At 38.5% G+C, this 14,425-nt stretch overlaps 1 protein-coding gene across 3 annotated transcripts in view; it reads right to left on the bottom strand.

Annotated features, from left to right (window-relative positions):
- TAF4B (TATA-box binding protein associated factor 4b) overlaps positions 1-12,957 on the bottom strand; it is a 162,156-nt gene extending 149,199 nt beyond the window's left edge. Inside the window, exons 1-2 of one of the 3 annotated variants that reach the window (XM_053206431.1) lie at positions 12,178-12,316; positions 199-333 (exon numbers count right to left, since the gene is read on the bottom strand). Coding sequence is in view for 1 of the 3 variants with exons in the window: in XM_027068680.2 (XP_026924481.1) it covers positions 12,178-12,520 (343 nt within the window). In the remaining 2 variants the exon portion in view is untranslated. Of the gene's footprint in view, positions 1-198; positions 334-12,177 lie in introns of all 3 variants that reach the window. The other 2 variants (XR_008291818.1, XM_027068680.2) reach the window with 2 other exon arrangements.
- Positions 12,958-14,425: the final 1,468 nt, after the last annotated feature.

The following is a 14,425-nucleotide window of genomic DNA, read 5'->3' as shown; positions in this document are numbered from 1 at the left end:
TGGAATGGGAGCATCAAGAGCTCAACAAACCTGCCCCCTAGCAAAGCAAGCATAACTGGTGAAAATTATTTTTTAAAACATCATTTAGAGTCTTTGGAAATTGCCTGAAGGCATACAGAAAATGACTACACCATTACTAAAGACGATTTACTAAAACTCAGTAAGAACAGCAAGAATCTGTGACATCTGAACCATGACCTGCTCCCTTTTCCTTCTCACATCAGGCAGTGTGGTCAACACAGGGCCTCTTCCTCTCCCAAGCTCCCAGTTGAGGCTATGGTATCTTCCTGGAAGGAGCAGGCCACCAGCATTTCTGATCTCCCCCACAATGAGCTGCATACAACAGAGGACAAATTTGAGATAAGTGTATCCAAAAGTTTCCAGGCTTCTTCTTTTACTCGTCTCTACTCATAAAAGGAAGGCTCTACACCTCAGGGATGGAACACTAAAAATATCTGGACCCCAGTGTCCTTCACCCTAGTTATTTTGTAGGAGTTATTCCATGCTGGGAGAGGTAAGCAGGTAAGATCAAAGGCTACCACCCATGCCTAGTACCCCACTCCTAAAGCAGGGATATTGCCCAGAGAGAAGTATGCCACAGTCCTGGTCCCCACTCCAAATATCTCCCCAGAGAAGCTGACTTTATTTCAACACAGCATGGGCAAACTCAAAGGTAAGAGCACTCTCAAATACAATAAACAATTAAAAGAAGGATGGTAGCTTCATGACCCATACAAGATAGGCAACAGGCCTAGCTCTAGTTTACCAGAGAGAACCAGATAAAGAGATAACTAAGAAGGGTCTTCCTGATGTCAGAACAAACGTGTAACAATAAACCTAAAAAATTAACCAGTAAAGGAGCCTAAATTTAATTGGATCAGACTGTGGAGCAAGCTAGGCTCTAGGGCATTGTTGAAAAAAATAGGGCAATTGGCTGGCAACCAATAGACCTTAATAGCTAGGTATGGTTATCAACAGAGAGGCACAGCTAAACAGGATTCAGAGAAAGTCAGAGAGAGCCCTGCTACAACCAAGGCTGTGCCCTCTGAGGTGCAACATCAGAGGCTTCCCATTGTAGGGAAAATAGATTTCACTAAAATAATCTAGCCAAACAACAATAATACACTCAAGGGAATAGGGGACAGTACCCAGAGTTGCTACAATATATTACTTTTGAATAGCAAATTACAGTACATGCAAAGAAAAAGAAAAGTGTGACACACAGGAAAAAAAGGCAAAGCAACAGAAACCACCCACGAGAGAGACTAGATGTTAGATCTAACAACAGAAACTTCAAAGTAAACATTATATATTTGTTCAAAAGACAAAAGGAAACCATCTTAAAAAAGCAAAGGAAGGGGGCGCCTGGGTGGCGCAGTCAGTTGGGCGTCCGACTTGAGCCAGGTCATGATCTCGCGGTCCGTGAGTTCAAGCCCCGCGTCAGGCTCTGGGCTGATGGCTCGGAGCCTGGAGCCTGTTTCCGATTCTGTGTCTCCCTCTCTCTCTGCCCCTCCCCCGTTCATGCTCTGTCTCTCTCTGTCCCCAAAAAAAAAAAAAAAAGTTGGAAAAAAAAAAAGAAGCAAAGGAAGGTATGATGAGATCACCAAATAGAGACTATCCCTAGAGAGATAGGTACCATAAAAAATAACTTCTGTAGTTAAAAAACACAATAACAAAAAATTCACTAGAGGGGTTTGACAGTGAAACTGAGTAAGTAGAAGAAAGATCAGTGAACTTGAAGATAGATCAACAGATTATTAAATCCAAAGAAAGGAGAGGAAAAAAGAATAAAGAAAAATGAACAGAGCCTCAGAGAAATGTGGAACACTGATAGGCACCACAACATGGGCATAATATGAGTACCAGAGAGGGAGAACAAGAGAAACATAAAGAGAGAGAGGTAAAGAAAGAGAAAAACATTCAAAGAAATAGTGGCTGACTGAGCCACCCAGGAGCCCAGACATTTTTGCCTTTTGATTGAATTATTTAGACCATTCACATTGCATGATATATAGTTGGGTTTAGGTGTGCCATTTATTTTTGTTTCTGTATATTTCCTCTCCTTTTTGTTTCTCTCTTTTTTTCCCCTGATTTCATCTGCATTAAGTGAATATTTTCTAGTGTAACACTTAAATTTCTTTATAATCTTTCAATACATATATTTAGAGGTTCTATAGGCTACAATAGAGTTTGCAATATATATCGTATTAGAATTTATTTCATGTCTGTATTAACTTACTTGGGTGAGATATAGAAACATTTCTCCTATTTAGCTCATTTTCCTCTCACTTTTATTTTTGTGCTATTATTGTTCTATATATTGTATCTAGATATATTAGAAACCCAACAATACCTTGTTATTATCACATAATGTAACTGTATGGTTTTTAAAGAAACTGACAGAAGAAAGGAGCAAAGGATGTATTTGTAGCATTTGTTTCATTACTTTTGCATTCGCCATTTCTGGTTTTCTTCATTTGTTCCTATGGATTTGAGATTTCATCTAAGGTAATTTCCTTAGTGCAATACAACTTTACTCCTACTCACTTTCTGTTGTTATTCACAAATATATTATTTTAATGGTATAGGCCCAACAATATAATTATATACATACTGTTCTATACAACTGGTTTTTAAACAATTTTTTAAATTAAGAGAAGAAAGCAGAATTAACATACATTTATATTGTCATGATTTCGGCTCAAGTCATGACCTCATGGTTCATGAGTTCGAGTCCCATATCAGGCTCTGCACGGATAGTGGAATTCTTGGAATTCTCTCTCTCTCTCTCTCTCTCTCTCTCTCTCTCTCTCTCTGCTCCTCCCCTGCTCATATTCTCTTTCTCAAAATAAATAAACTTAAGAAAAAAAAAAGATATACAACAGCAACCATAAGAAAACTAGAGTGGTCAGACCAATATTAGACAAAATAGACTAAGTATGTTACTAGAGATAAAGAGGAGCATTTTATAACTGATGTAACACCCAATGGGTCAGGAATATTAATATGTACCCAAAAACAAAGCCCAAAATATACAAAGCAAAAACTGACGTAAGTGAAGTGAAAAACAGAAATTCAATGATAATAGTTGAGAGATTTCAATACCCCACTGTCCACATCAGACAGACAACTATATAGAAATCAACAAGGAAATCAAACACTTGATCAATACTACAAACCAACCAACCAAACACATCCATAGAATACTCCACCCAACAACAGCATTCTCCATAAGTGCACATGGAACATTCTCAATGTTAGGACATAAAATAAGCTCCAATAAATTTAAAAAGACTAAAATCATACAATGTATAGTCTCCAACTACAATGGAATGAAATTTGAAATCAGTAACAAAAAGAAATTGAGGGAATTCACAAATATTTAGAAATTAATTACTTCTAAGTAATCAGTTGGTCAATGAAGAAATCACAAGGGAAATTGGAAAATACTTTGAAAGGAGTAAAAATGAAGACATAATATACCAAAATTTATAGAATGCAGCTAAAGCAGGGTTTAGTGGGACATTTATAGTTATAAATGATGGTATTTAAAAAGAAAAAAGATTCAAATCAATAACTTAAACTTCCATCTTAAGATACAGGGTTGGGGGGGCAGCAAAATAAAAACTAAAGCAAGCAGATGAAAAGAAAACAATGAAGATTAAAGCAGAATTAAATAGAGTATAAAAACAAAGGAGAAAAAGAAAAGCAAAAGTTGGTTCTGGGAAAAGACCAACAAAACTGAAAAACCTTTACCAGACTGCTCAAACTACTAAAACCAAGAATGGAAAAAAAAAAAAAAAAGAGGATATTACTATTAGTCTTATAGAAAGATGGATAAAGGAATACTGTAAGCAACTGTAAATCCATAAATTAGATGACATACATGAAATAGTCAAATTCCTAAAAACAAAAACTATTATAACTGACTTAAGAAAATAGGCAACCTGAATAGGTCCAACAAATGAATTTAATTATTAATCAAAAAGTGTCCACAAGATACGCCCAGGTCCAGATGGCTTCACTGGTGAAGTCTATCAAAAATCCAAGGACAACTTGATACAAATCATTCACAAACTTCCAAAAAAGTAGAAAAGAACGAAGCACGTCTCAACTCATTCTGCAAGGTCAGTATTACCATGATACCAAAACTAGACAAGGACATCACAAGAAAACAGAGACCAATATGTCTTATGAATATAGATACAAAAATTTCCAACAAAGTACTAGCAAACTGAATCCAGTAGCACAAAAAAGTAATATCACGTAATATCTATCTCACTGCATAAGGCTGGTCTAACATAAAAAAGTTACTACAAAACAACCTATCAAAATAGGACAAAACCACATGATCATCTCAACAGATGCAGAAAAAGCATTTGACAAAATCTAACACCCCTTTTATCATGATGAAAACACTCAATAAAATAGGCATAAAAGCAAACCTCCTCAAACTGATAAAGGAGATCTCTAAAAGACTCACACCTAACATCATACGTCATGGTGAAGGACTAAATGATTTCCCTTTAAGATTAGGAACAAGACAAAGATTACTGATGAGGAATGAGACAAGGATACCTGCAATCACTGCTTCTATTCCACATTGTATTCAGAGTTCTAACCAGGGCAATTAAGCAAGAAAATGAAATAAAAGGCATCCAAAGAAAGAAGTAAAATTATCCATTCACAGATAATACAATCTTATATACAGATATCCTATAAATCCATGAAAAAATATTAAAACCAATAAACAAGTTCAGCTAGGCAGCAGGACACAGAATATATAAAAATCAGCTGTATTTTTATATACATTTGCAATGAATGACTAAACGGAACAAAGAAAACAATTTCATTTACAACAGCACCAAAAAGAATAATATACTGGCAAGTTTAACAAAGTAAGTATAACACCAATACTCTGGAAACTACACAAAGCTATTTAAATTTTTTCTGAGAGAGAAATAGAGGGCGTTGACACGTGAGCAGGGGATGGGTGGAGAGAGACTCTTCAGCAGTATCTACACTTATTGGTGGAGCCTGGAGCAGGGGTGGGGGGTTGGATCTTATGACCCTGAGATCATGATCTGAGGTGAAATAAAGAGTGGGACACTTAACCAACTGAGCCACCCAGGTGCCCCTAGAAACTACAAAATGCTGTTGAAGGAAATTAAAGACCTAAATAAATCAAGTGGCTCAGTCGGTTAAGTGTCCCACTTCGGCTCAGGTCATGATATCACGGTTCGTGAGTTCAAGCCCCTCATTGGTCTCTGTGCTGAGAGCTCGAGCCTGGAGCCTGCTTCTGATTCTGTGTCTCCCTCTCTCTCTGCTCCTCCCTCACTCATTTTCTCTCTCAAATAAATACACATTAAAAAAAAAAAAGACCTAAATAAATGGACACTTCATATTTGTGGATCAAGAGACTTACTACTTACCTTGTAGGATCATTAAAGGGGATTAAATAAGACAATACTTTTGAGCAGACTTTTGAATTTTAAAGTTATCAATTGTAGTAGTTGTTATTAATGTCAAAAGGTCTACAATACAAACTTTTCTTCTAGTAAGTACTCAAAACAGCAGTAGGAAGTAATATTAGAATAGTTGCAGACAGACAATACTGAGAATAAAATAACAAGAGCTCATCTAAAGTCAATGCTCTTCTGACTGAAGTGTTTATCCCAAAAGTCCAATTCCAATGAGCAACAACCTAGTGAAACGCACTTAAAAACATACAAAGGAAACTGAACATTAGTCTCTTTTGTGAAAACCACCTACCAAGCCTCTGAATCAAATCCTAATAAATGATTCATTTCCCAAACATAAAAGGATACACAGTTTTGCCTACTTATCCTACAGAAATGTTAAAAAATTTAATTACACATTAGGTTACAGAGCACCTTTCCTCTAAAAATATTAAGATATTAAAGTGTAGGGGCACCTGGGTGGCTCAGTTGGTTAAGTGATTAACTTCAGCTCAGGTCATGATCTCGCAGTTTGTGAGTTCAAACCCTGCGTCAGGCTCTGTGCTGACAGCTCAGAGCCTAGAGCCTACTTCGGATTCTGTGTCTCCCCCTCTCTCCACCCCTCCCCTGCTCACGCTCTGTGTCTGCCTGTCAATAATAAATAAACGCTAAAAAAAAAAAAAAAATTAAAAAAAAAAAGTGTAAAGTGGTCTGGTATCCACCTTCTACCTGGTACATAATTTAACATACTCTATTCATCTGCCCAGTGAACTATTATATGCCAAGTTGCCTTTCCTATTTTGTCTTGGTTGCAAGTTGATCCAGATGGTGGTTCTAATTTGTCCATATTCCCAGCAATGGTAAATAAATACTGAAAGAATAGCAGGCCCATCCAAATCTAAGAATCAGAAAAACTTTAGAATTCATCTATTATAACTTCACATCTATACATAACTGCCTGACTGGTGACCTTCTAGTCTCTATTGAAATAAGTCCAGAATTAGGAAGGTAGAGAGGTATAAATGCCCCTGCTTCACAAGTAGATTAGAAATACAAAGTTATTCCTTAATATGGAATCAAAATATTCTTCCCATTAATATTCAGAGATAGGATGTTCCCTTGTGCAATCTCACAAAATAAGCTTACTTTCATTACCATAGGACAGTACTTTGAACACTTAAAGGCAGCTAAACATACCCAAAGTTGTATTCTTGCTCAGGCACCATGGCCCCAATTCCTTTAATTTTTCAAATCAGTTTCCCTTATTGAGCTTAAAGTCACTTAAATTTCTCTCTCAGTCTAATAATTCTTTGAGTAAAAGAAAAAATTAAAATCAATCAGTAAGTTTTTATCCCAGATTCTACTATCAGTTATGGCACATCTCCTCTATCCTCCATTTACACCGTTGATTTGTCAAAACAGAACTTCTATTTACCTTTACTAAATTTCACCTTTTAAAAGTAGGATGTTGCCAGGTGATTTTACTTTTTTTTTAACTTGTCATATTTGTTTTTATATGTGCATGTATTAGTTTACAAAAATAATACTGTTGGAGAAAAATTAAGCCCGGAATTATCTATGGAAATTCTCAGAATCTATTTGATTTTCAGGAGAGGAACTGTGTCTACCTTATTTACCACTGCATTCATGGTAATGAGCATAGAACCTAGCATATACTTAACACTGACATATATAAGTTAAAAAAACATATGAATAACTTTAAAGCACTCTTATTTCCTTGATCCAGAAATTCCGAAGTTCTTATTATCTGTCCCAAGAAAATAATCAACACACACACCACAATCTAAATACAGAACATTTGATATACTTTTATTTGTAAGTAATTTTCTTTTTTTAATGTTTCTTTTTAGTTTTTTTTAATGTTTATTTATTTTTGAGAGAGAGAGAGAGAACGAACAAGTGGGAGAGGGGTAGACAGAAAGGGAGACACAGAATCAGAAGTTGGCTCCAGGCTCTGAGCTGTCAGCACAGAGCTCGATGCAGTGCTTGAACCCATGATTGGAAGATTATGACCTGAGCTGAAGTCAGATGCTTAACCAACTAAGCCACCCAGGTGCCCCTATAAGTAACTTTTTAAACAAAAAAAGCATAAGCAACCTAAATGAATAGAGAAAATGTTAAATAATGGATTACACACCCATTAAAATTAAGTTTTTGAGGTTATAAAATACAAATAGTCACTATATAATGGTAAGTGAAAAGCAGGATATAAAAATTATACAATAGAATCCCAATTATGTAAAATTAGAGGAAGCACACATACATTTTTTTCTCAAAGAAACTAAAAGCTTTAGGGGAGTGAAATGTTCTATATCTTGGAATGGTGGCTATACCTTTGTCAAATTTTTCAAAACTTACTGTAAATGGTTTCCATTTTAAAATAAATGTACATGTAAAAAACTGTAGCTCCATAAAGTTTACATAAAAAAAGGAGAGACTAAAAGATACACTTAAAATATCTGAGGATAAATTTTCAGTATTTTCCAAATTGTCTATAACAAACATATAAAAATGGGGACACATAGACATTGAGGTTATTTCAAAATCCATCTTTTTGCATGGAGACCAATGCAGGGCTTGAACTCCTGACTCTGAGATCAATATCTGAGTTGAGATTAAGAGTCGGATGCTTAACCAACTGAGCCACCCAGAAATCCAACCTCTTAAATTACAGTGAATTTGGTGGATGTCATACGTATTAGATCAACAGTGCCCAGAGTACCTATAGCCAACTGCTATACAGGTACCTTAAATACTCCAGACATGCCTGCTATGCAACTCTGTATTCCACACAAATGGTGTTCCCTAGAGTTCTGCAACATGTAGACCTATATACTTATCTTAGTTAATCCATATGATATTTCTGTGAAGAAGGTATGATCCAATTTTAGACATAAGAAAACTGATATTGAGGATGAGGTTAATAAACTTGCCCAAGATCACAAAGCTAATAGGTGATAGAGCTGGGATTCAAATCCAGGTCTGATTCCAAGGCCAATGTCCTGCCCTATATTGCTACACTTCACTACTTTCCACAAAGGCTAACTCTCCAAGCCCCTTGTTATCTACAAATTTGATCAGCACACTTATTCCTTACTCTGTGGCCCTGAACTACACCTTCCCAGCTATCGTATACTATATACTTACTTTACTTCACAAAAACAAGAGCCCTCTTGGGCACAGTTATTCAGTTAGTAAAAAAATCTATAACATTATCATCCAGCCACATTTTTCTACATTTAAAGTCTATCTCTCTCCACTCAATTATAGGGCTCATCTTTTATTAACGTTAATTAAAGTTAAGTCCAGAAAATCACTATTGGATTCCATAGGTACCCTTTTAAAATTAAGTATTAACATTGTTGATTACGCATTTGAACAATTTTCTGGGGATAAAAATTTGGTAATCCTATTAAAAGATTACCTTTTGAACCAGCAATTCCACTTCTAGCAATTTATTCTTTAAAATACACATTTATAGAACTGCGCAAAAATACACCAAGATGTTTATTATAACATCATTTATAATAACAGAAAGTAGTGCAAACAATATCGATGTCTAGGAACAGGAGAGTGGTCAAAAAATGATGGTACTTTGATACAATGGACTACTAAGGAATTTTTTTAAAAATGAGGAAGATTTATACGTACTAACATGAAAAGGATAACAAATTGTTAATAGTAATACTCTGGTGAAGGGTGTATTACACTTCAGTATTGTTTTTCTGTTTTTTTTTTTTTTTTTACAAGAACATATGTCACTTTTATAAGCAGAATAAGCAAAGCAATCAAGAATAAAATACACTGATATGTGTAATGGCCCTTGGAACCCCTTAGGGGTTGCAGCCCTATTGCCCTCTGATCTCTCCACATATACTAATATGTGCATTCAAATTCTCCAGCCTCCTCTGAGCAAGGAACTTAGCTAGGTGCTGGATAATAAAGTCAGGGTCCCTACCGTCATGCAATACCCTGGATAATAAAGCCAAGAGTCCCTACCCTCATGTAATATCCTTTTGATGAAGCCAGGGTAGAAACAAGAAGCACTTGCTTTTCCAGTAACTGGTTCAGGAATCTAAGATCCAAATCCTATGCCATGTCTCAGCATGAAGGAGGTGATGAAAAAAGACCTGAAGCATTTTACAAGTTACTTTCACTAACTTCTGTACAGTACGACCGTCAAACAGAATCTACCACAGTTTATGACCTAACAGAAGCAACCAAATCCTTGATCATTCTCAAACAAGTGACAGAAGAGACACAGAATACCAAAAACAGAAAGAGCCACAGTCTGGCCTAAAATCCCACATGTTCAAAAAAGAGAAGACCAAGAAGACCAAAGAAATTACCAAAAACATTCAACAGAATAATTTTCAGAGCTTTGCTACAGCTTCTTTCATTTCCTCACAATGCCTCCCCTTTTTATTTCCAGCCCCTGCTCCCTAGAAAAACTTGTGGTGCATACGTATATTTTTAAAAACCAGTTCTGTTCATTGAGAAAATGCTGAAGTAAACAGAAATGAAATACTTAAAGTATTCATTATCTTGGAAAAAGAAGAGTGGACTTCTATATGTCTTAAGCATCCCTGAGTAATCAATTGCTAATCCTCAGGATATAAAAGAAATAGTACAAGACTCATAACTTTTACTGTGTTTTCATTTCATTCCTCAACTATTGGTTATCTTACTGTGCACTAACGAGAGCACAAATGTTAGTATGCTTTTCTGCCACCCACCAGCTGAAATTCCCAAAAGCTGCTCTTCAAAGCATCTTCCCACCTCCTCTGTAAATAACAATTCCTAAAGGCAGTTTATGTCCTCTGTAGTGGAAGTTTCTCCATGGTCAATAGCCTAAAGTGTTTTTACTGTAGTGCACACCTAGGTTGTGGTCTTGGTTTATGGCTATGCAGCTCTGGTAAGTTTCAGTTTTGGTTTCTTTGTGTACAAAAGATTAGGCTCTAAAATTCTGTCACTCTTAGCTCTGATACTCAATTAGGCATAGTCTACACACACACCAAGTGGTAAGCATAGTGTGTAAAGAGTAAACAGACCCAGGGGCGCTGGGTGGCTCAGTCGGTTAAGCGGCCGACTTCAGCTCAGGTCATGATCTCACAGTCTGTGAGTTCGAGCCCCGCATCGGGCTCTGTGCTGATGGCTCAGAGCCTGGAGCCTGCTTCTGATTCTGTGTCTCCCTCTCTCTCTGACCCTCCCCCGCTCATGCTCTGTCTCTGTCTCAAAAATAAATAAACGTTAAAAAAAAAAAGTAAACAGACCTGGATTCAAATTCCCTCTGACACCCATGAGATGTCTGGCATTGGACAAATTATTTACGCTTAGAAATCTTTCCTTATTTGCTACCTATTATGACCAACAAAAAGAATATAAATATGAAAGTGTGTATAGCACGTATACCAGTGATTACTGATTAGTTTCCAGTTACCAGCAAGTTTCACTCTTGACAGTTCCTCTATTTTAATACTTTTTTGACTGTTTCTAAACAATCTTCACTGACAAGAATTTAGTTTTTAACAAATTAGGAGGTGATTTCATTCAAACACATTCATTAAGTACTTTACAAGTATATGCAGGATGACAATTTAGAACCGGCAGAAAATGTATCCAGTGGCATACACGCCATAGCCTTAAATATATGTATATATCTTGTAGAATACAAAACTGAAACAGAACTTCATCAAAAGTGAAGAACATGATCTTTCCACAACATTCTTTATCAAATAGAACATTGGCTACAAAAGAGCCCCTATCATTTTGCTAGGGGATACTGAAATTTTGAATCAAATGCTTCACTCCTATACCATCTTTGCAGGTCTGAGATCCAAATACTACTAATAAAATAAACAGAAGACAATATAATTACGAGAAGAGTTCACTCCAAAGAATGTGAGATGTGCCTTTTTTCCCGACTGAAAACTCCAAGACACCTTCAGTTGAGGAAAGAAAGCAGAACACTCAAATTTACAATATGCTGAAGAGTCACAAAGCAAAATCTTTACGTAAATCATGAAAAACAGCCCAAACATGTAGACCCTTCCATAAAAAGTGGTCACAGGCTAACTGCAGCATTCACACACTGCTTCAGATTTAAGAATCGCATGCCTCTGATCAGTCAACTCTGGCATTTGCTGGGAACGAGTGGTAATCTTCTAACTGAAAACTACAACCATCACACATCTAAAGATTGTGAGGGAAGAAGCATTACTCATTTCTGGTACCAGAAAAGCAGTGAACTTATTTTAGCTAGCTTAAATTTAAAATCCTCTTTTAGTCTTAACACACAAGAACTTAAACTTAAAAAAAAAAAAAAAGATATGGTTATCTAAGCATGTAGATATATAAATTGGTCTCTTCTGCATATGAAAATAAACTTTAGTTATATTCTATCTTCCCCCACCTAGGAGCTAGTGCCTCAAAGGTCCTCCTGAATATACTGTTCCAGCTTTCACTGTGTCACTTAGGTGAAAAGATTCTTTCCTTAAATATGGAAAGAAAAACTGTGCAGTAATGACTCAAAGAGGCTATATCAGTTGTAAAGCCAAATCACTGCCCTGCAAAGTCGATTATGAAAGGTTCTCTTAGCTGAGTTTTTTAAAGCTAACAGCATGAAGGCACAATCCGGAGCTGCGACGTTTCCCGTGTCACCACTGGCTGGAAAGGCTGGAAAAGGTGATCGACATACCTGGAGGAAGCTGCAAATTAGCAGGCAACTGGATTGTTGTGGTGTTGGGGGCTTTCACAGCGACTATCTGAGGAGCAGGCAGCGGAGGACCGCTGCTGAGTTTAGGAAGAGCGCTGACAGAAGCCACTTTGGTCACCAGGGTCCCCACGGGGGGCCGCAGGGGCTGGGACACCGTGGACTCCACACAGACACTGACAGGAGCCTTAGTCACGGCGCCCAAGGCCACCGGAGTGCTCTCCACCCGCACAGGGAGAGTCCCAGCGGGGGCCATGGTCACGGTCCCGGAGGCGCTCACACCGGCGGGAGGAGCGGCGCCGGCCGGTTCCGTGAGACCCGCGGGCATCCCCCAGGTGGATCAGCGGCAGCTGCGACGCTGCCGTTCCGGGAGCAGAGGCGAAGGGAGGCTCGACAAGCTGCAGCCGACTCCAGAGCAGTTCCGGCTCCACAGCATCGCTAGGGAGAGGCGCAGGGGCCGCGACACAGAAGTCAGTGACGGACGCCGGCTGGACACAGACCCGCGCGTCCCAGACCTCCCTCCGGTTAGTGCGGCCCCGGCTGCAGCAACATCTGCCCGGCCGCTCGCCGCTTCCTCCCGGGAGCTCACACGTGCGCCGGCTCAGCCCGGCGCCTCAGCCTCGGGTCCCGCTACAGCGGAGCCCGGCTGCGCGGTTCCCGGAAGGGCGTCACTTCGGCTCCCACCACCCAGAAAAACTCTGCGCCCCAGTTCCCCCGCCAGAAATTTAAAAACTACAAACCCGGAGCGCCCCAAAGCCCCCTACACACACTCGGCGTGGCCCCAGCGCGCGGCCACGCCAGCCATGTTTATATAGCCACGCGGAGACCTCGCGCACGCGCACAGGCCGCCGCCGCCGCCCCGGGCTTCCCCCGGAATCCGGCTCTGTGATTGGCCACATACTGGAATCGCGCTCGTGACGTCACTAGGGACGCCTCCAGAGGGCGTTAGAATCTTCCCCCAGAATCAGGAGGAAGGTGGGTCAAGTTGCCAAAAATCTACCGTGTGGGAGGGGCGGGCCGCACTTGGAGAACTGCGACATTCGCGTTCCTCTTCTTGGTATTCCCAGTTGTATGTTCCTTTAAAAGCCAGGAGTGTAATTTCTACACGCTTCTACTTTTTTAAGGAAAAATGTGGCGGACTGGTTTCGGAGAGCGGTTTAACTCAGTAAGACTTAATCACGCTTCCTCTGTTTTTCTGCGGGCTTTGCCCTACAGCGTCGCCAAACGAGAGTTACAGTTGACATTGTGAAAAATTGTCCTTTTCTTTCTTTTAAATATGTAAGAATGGCGTCTAATTTTATAGTCTGTAAAATATGTCTATTTTCATATGACTTTAGAGCTGAACTGCCCCAAGGGAAAATCTTTTTCTTCCTTTGTGCGGCTATTGATGTCTGTCACCTCTAAACGTATTTAAATTGTTATACACACGTAAATATTTTCTCCTTGAAAACTGGGACAATGTCTTATGATTACCACATCCTCAGATTCGAGCAATTAGATCTTAACTGCAATCTTAGATATTATTTGAAAAAGTGTAGAGTGTTTGTTAAATGAATCAATAAAGCCCAATATACAGAGAAACTTGCTTTTTAGAGATCTAGTCAGAGAAGATGCCTTGATTTCAGGCTTTTGTCATAATACTACGTTTGTAGGACCCAACACTATACGGAAGGAGATTTTGCAAGTAGGCAGGCAACCTGACCTTTACAGCTTCTGGTTTTCTCTCTCCCTGTGTACTCCAGTGGACAGGATCTACTCACAGCCCTCACACTTCACTACATTTGCTGTTTCTGCCATCTCAACCAGTCCAAATCAAGAACCCATCTTATGATTCAAATCATTTACGAACTTCCCCATTCCATGAAGACTTACTTGATCACATAGCTTCCAGAAAATTTATAGTGGAATTGGGGAGAGGAAAACTAAATTTATCGAGGGCCTCTTGTGTGCTGGTCACTAATAGATACATTTTCTTGTTTCTTTCTCTTTTTTTTTTTCTTTTTTGAAACAACCACTTCAATGTCCTAACTTAAAAACTGCAGTTAAAAGACTAATTTTCCAAGAATCTGGGATTCAAAACAGTCTGTATGAAAGCAAAGTACATCTCTTTCTATATCTCCACAAATATCTGATTCATCATATATATGCACTCTGCCCTTGCAAAATGCCTTGCACATAAAAGGTGTTTAGTAAATATTAAATAGATCTATGCAACATTTTCAGTGAAGCAAAA

The sequence above is a fragment of the Acinonyx jubatus genome, chromosome D3 (genome assembly GCF_027475565.1).
Source record: "Acinonyx jubatus isolate Ajub_Pintada_27869175 chromosome D3, VMU_Ajub_asm_v1.0, whole genome shotgun sequence".
Taxonomy (NCBI): domain Eukaryota; kingdom Metazoa; phylum Chordata; class Mammalia; order Carnivora; family Felidae; genus Acinonyx; species Acinonyx jubatus.
Note: the sequence above shows the minus strand (reverse complement) of the source record. Positions and strands in the feature narration are given on the sequence as shown.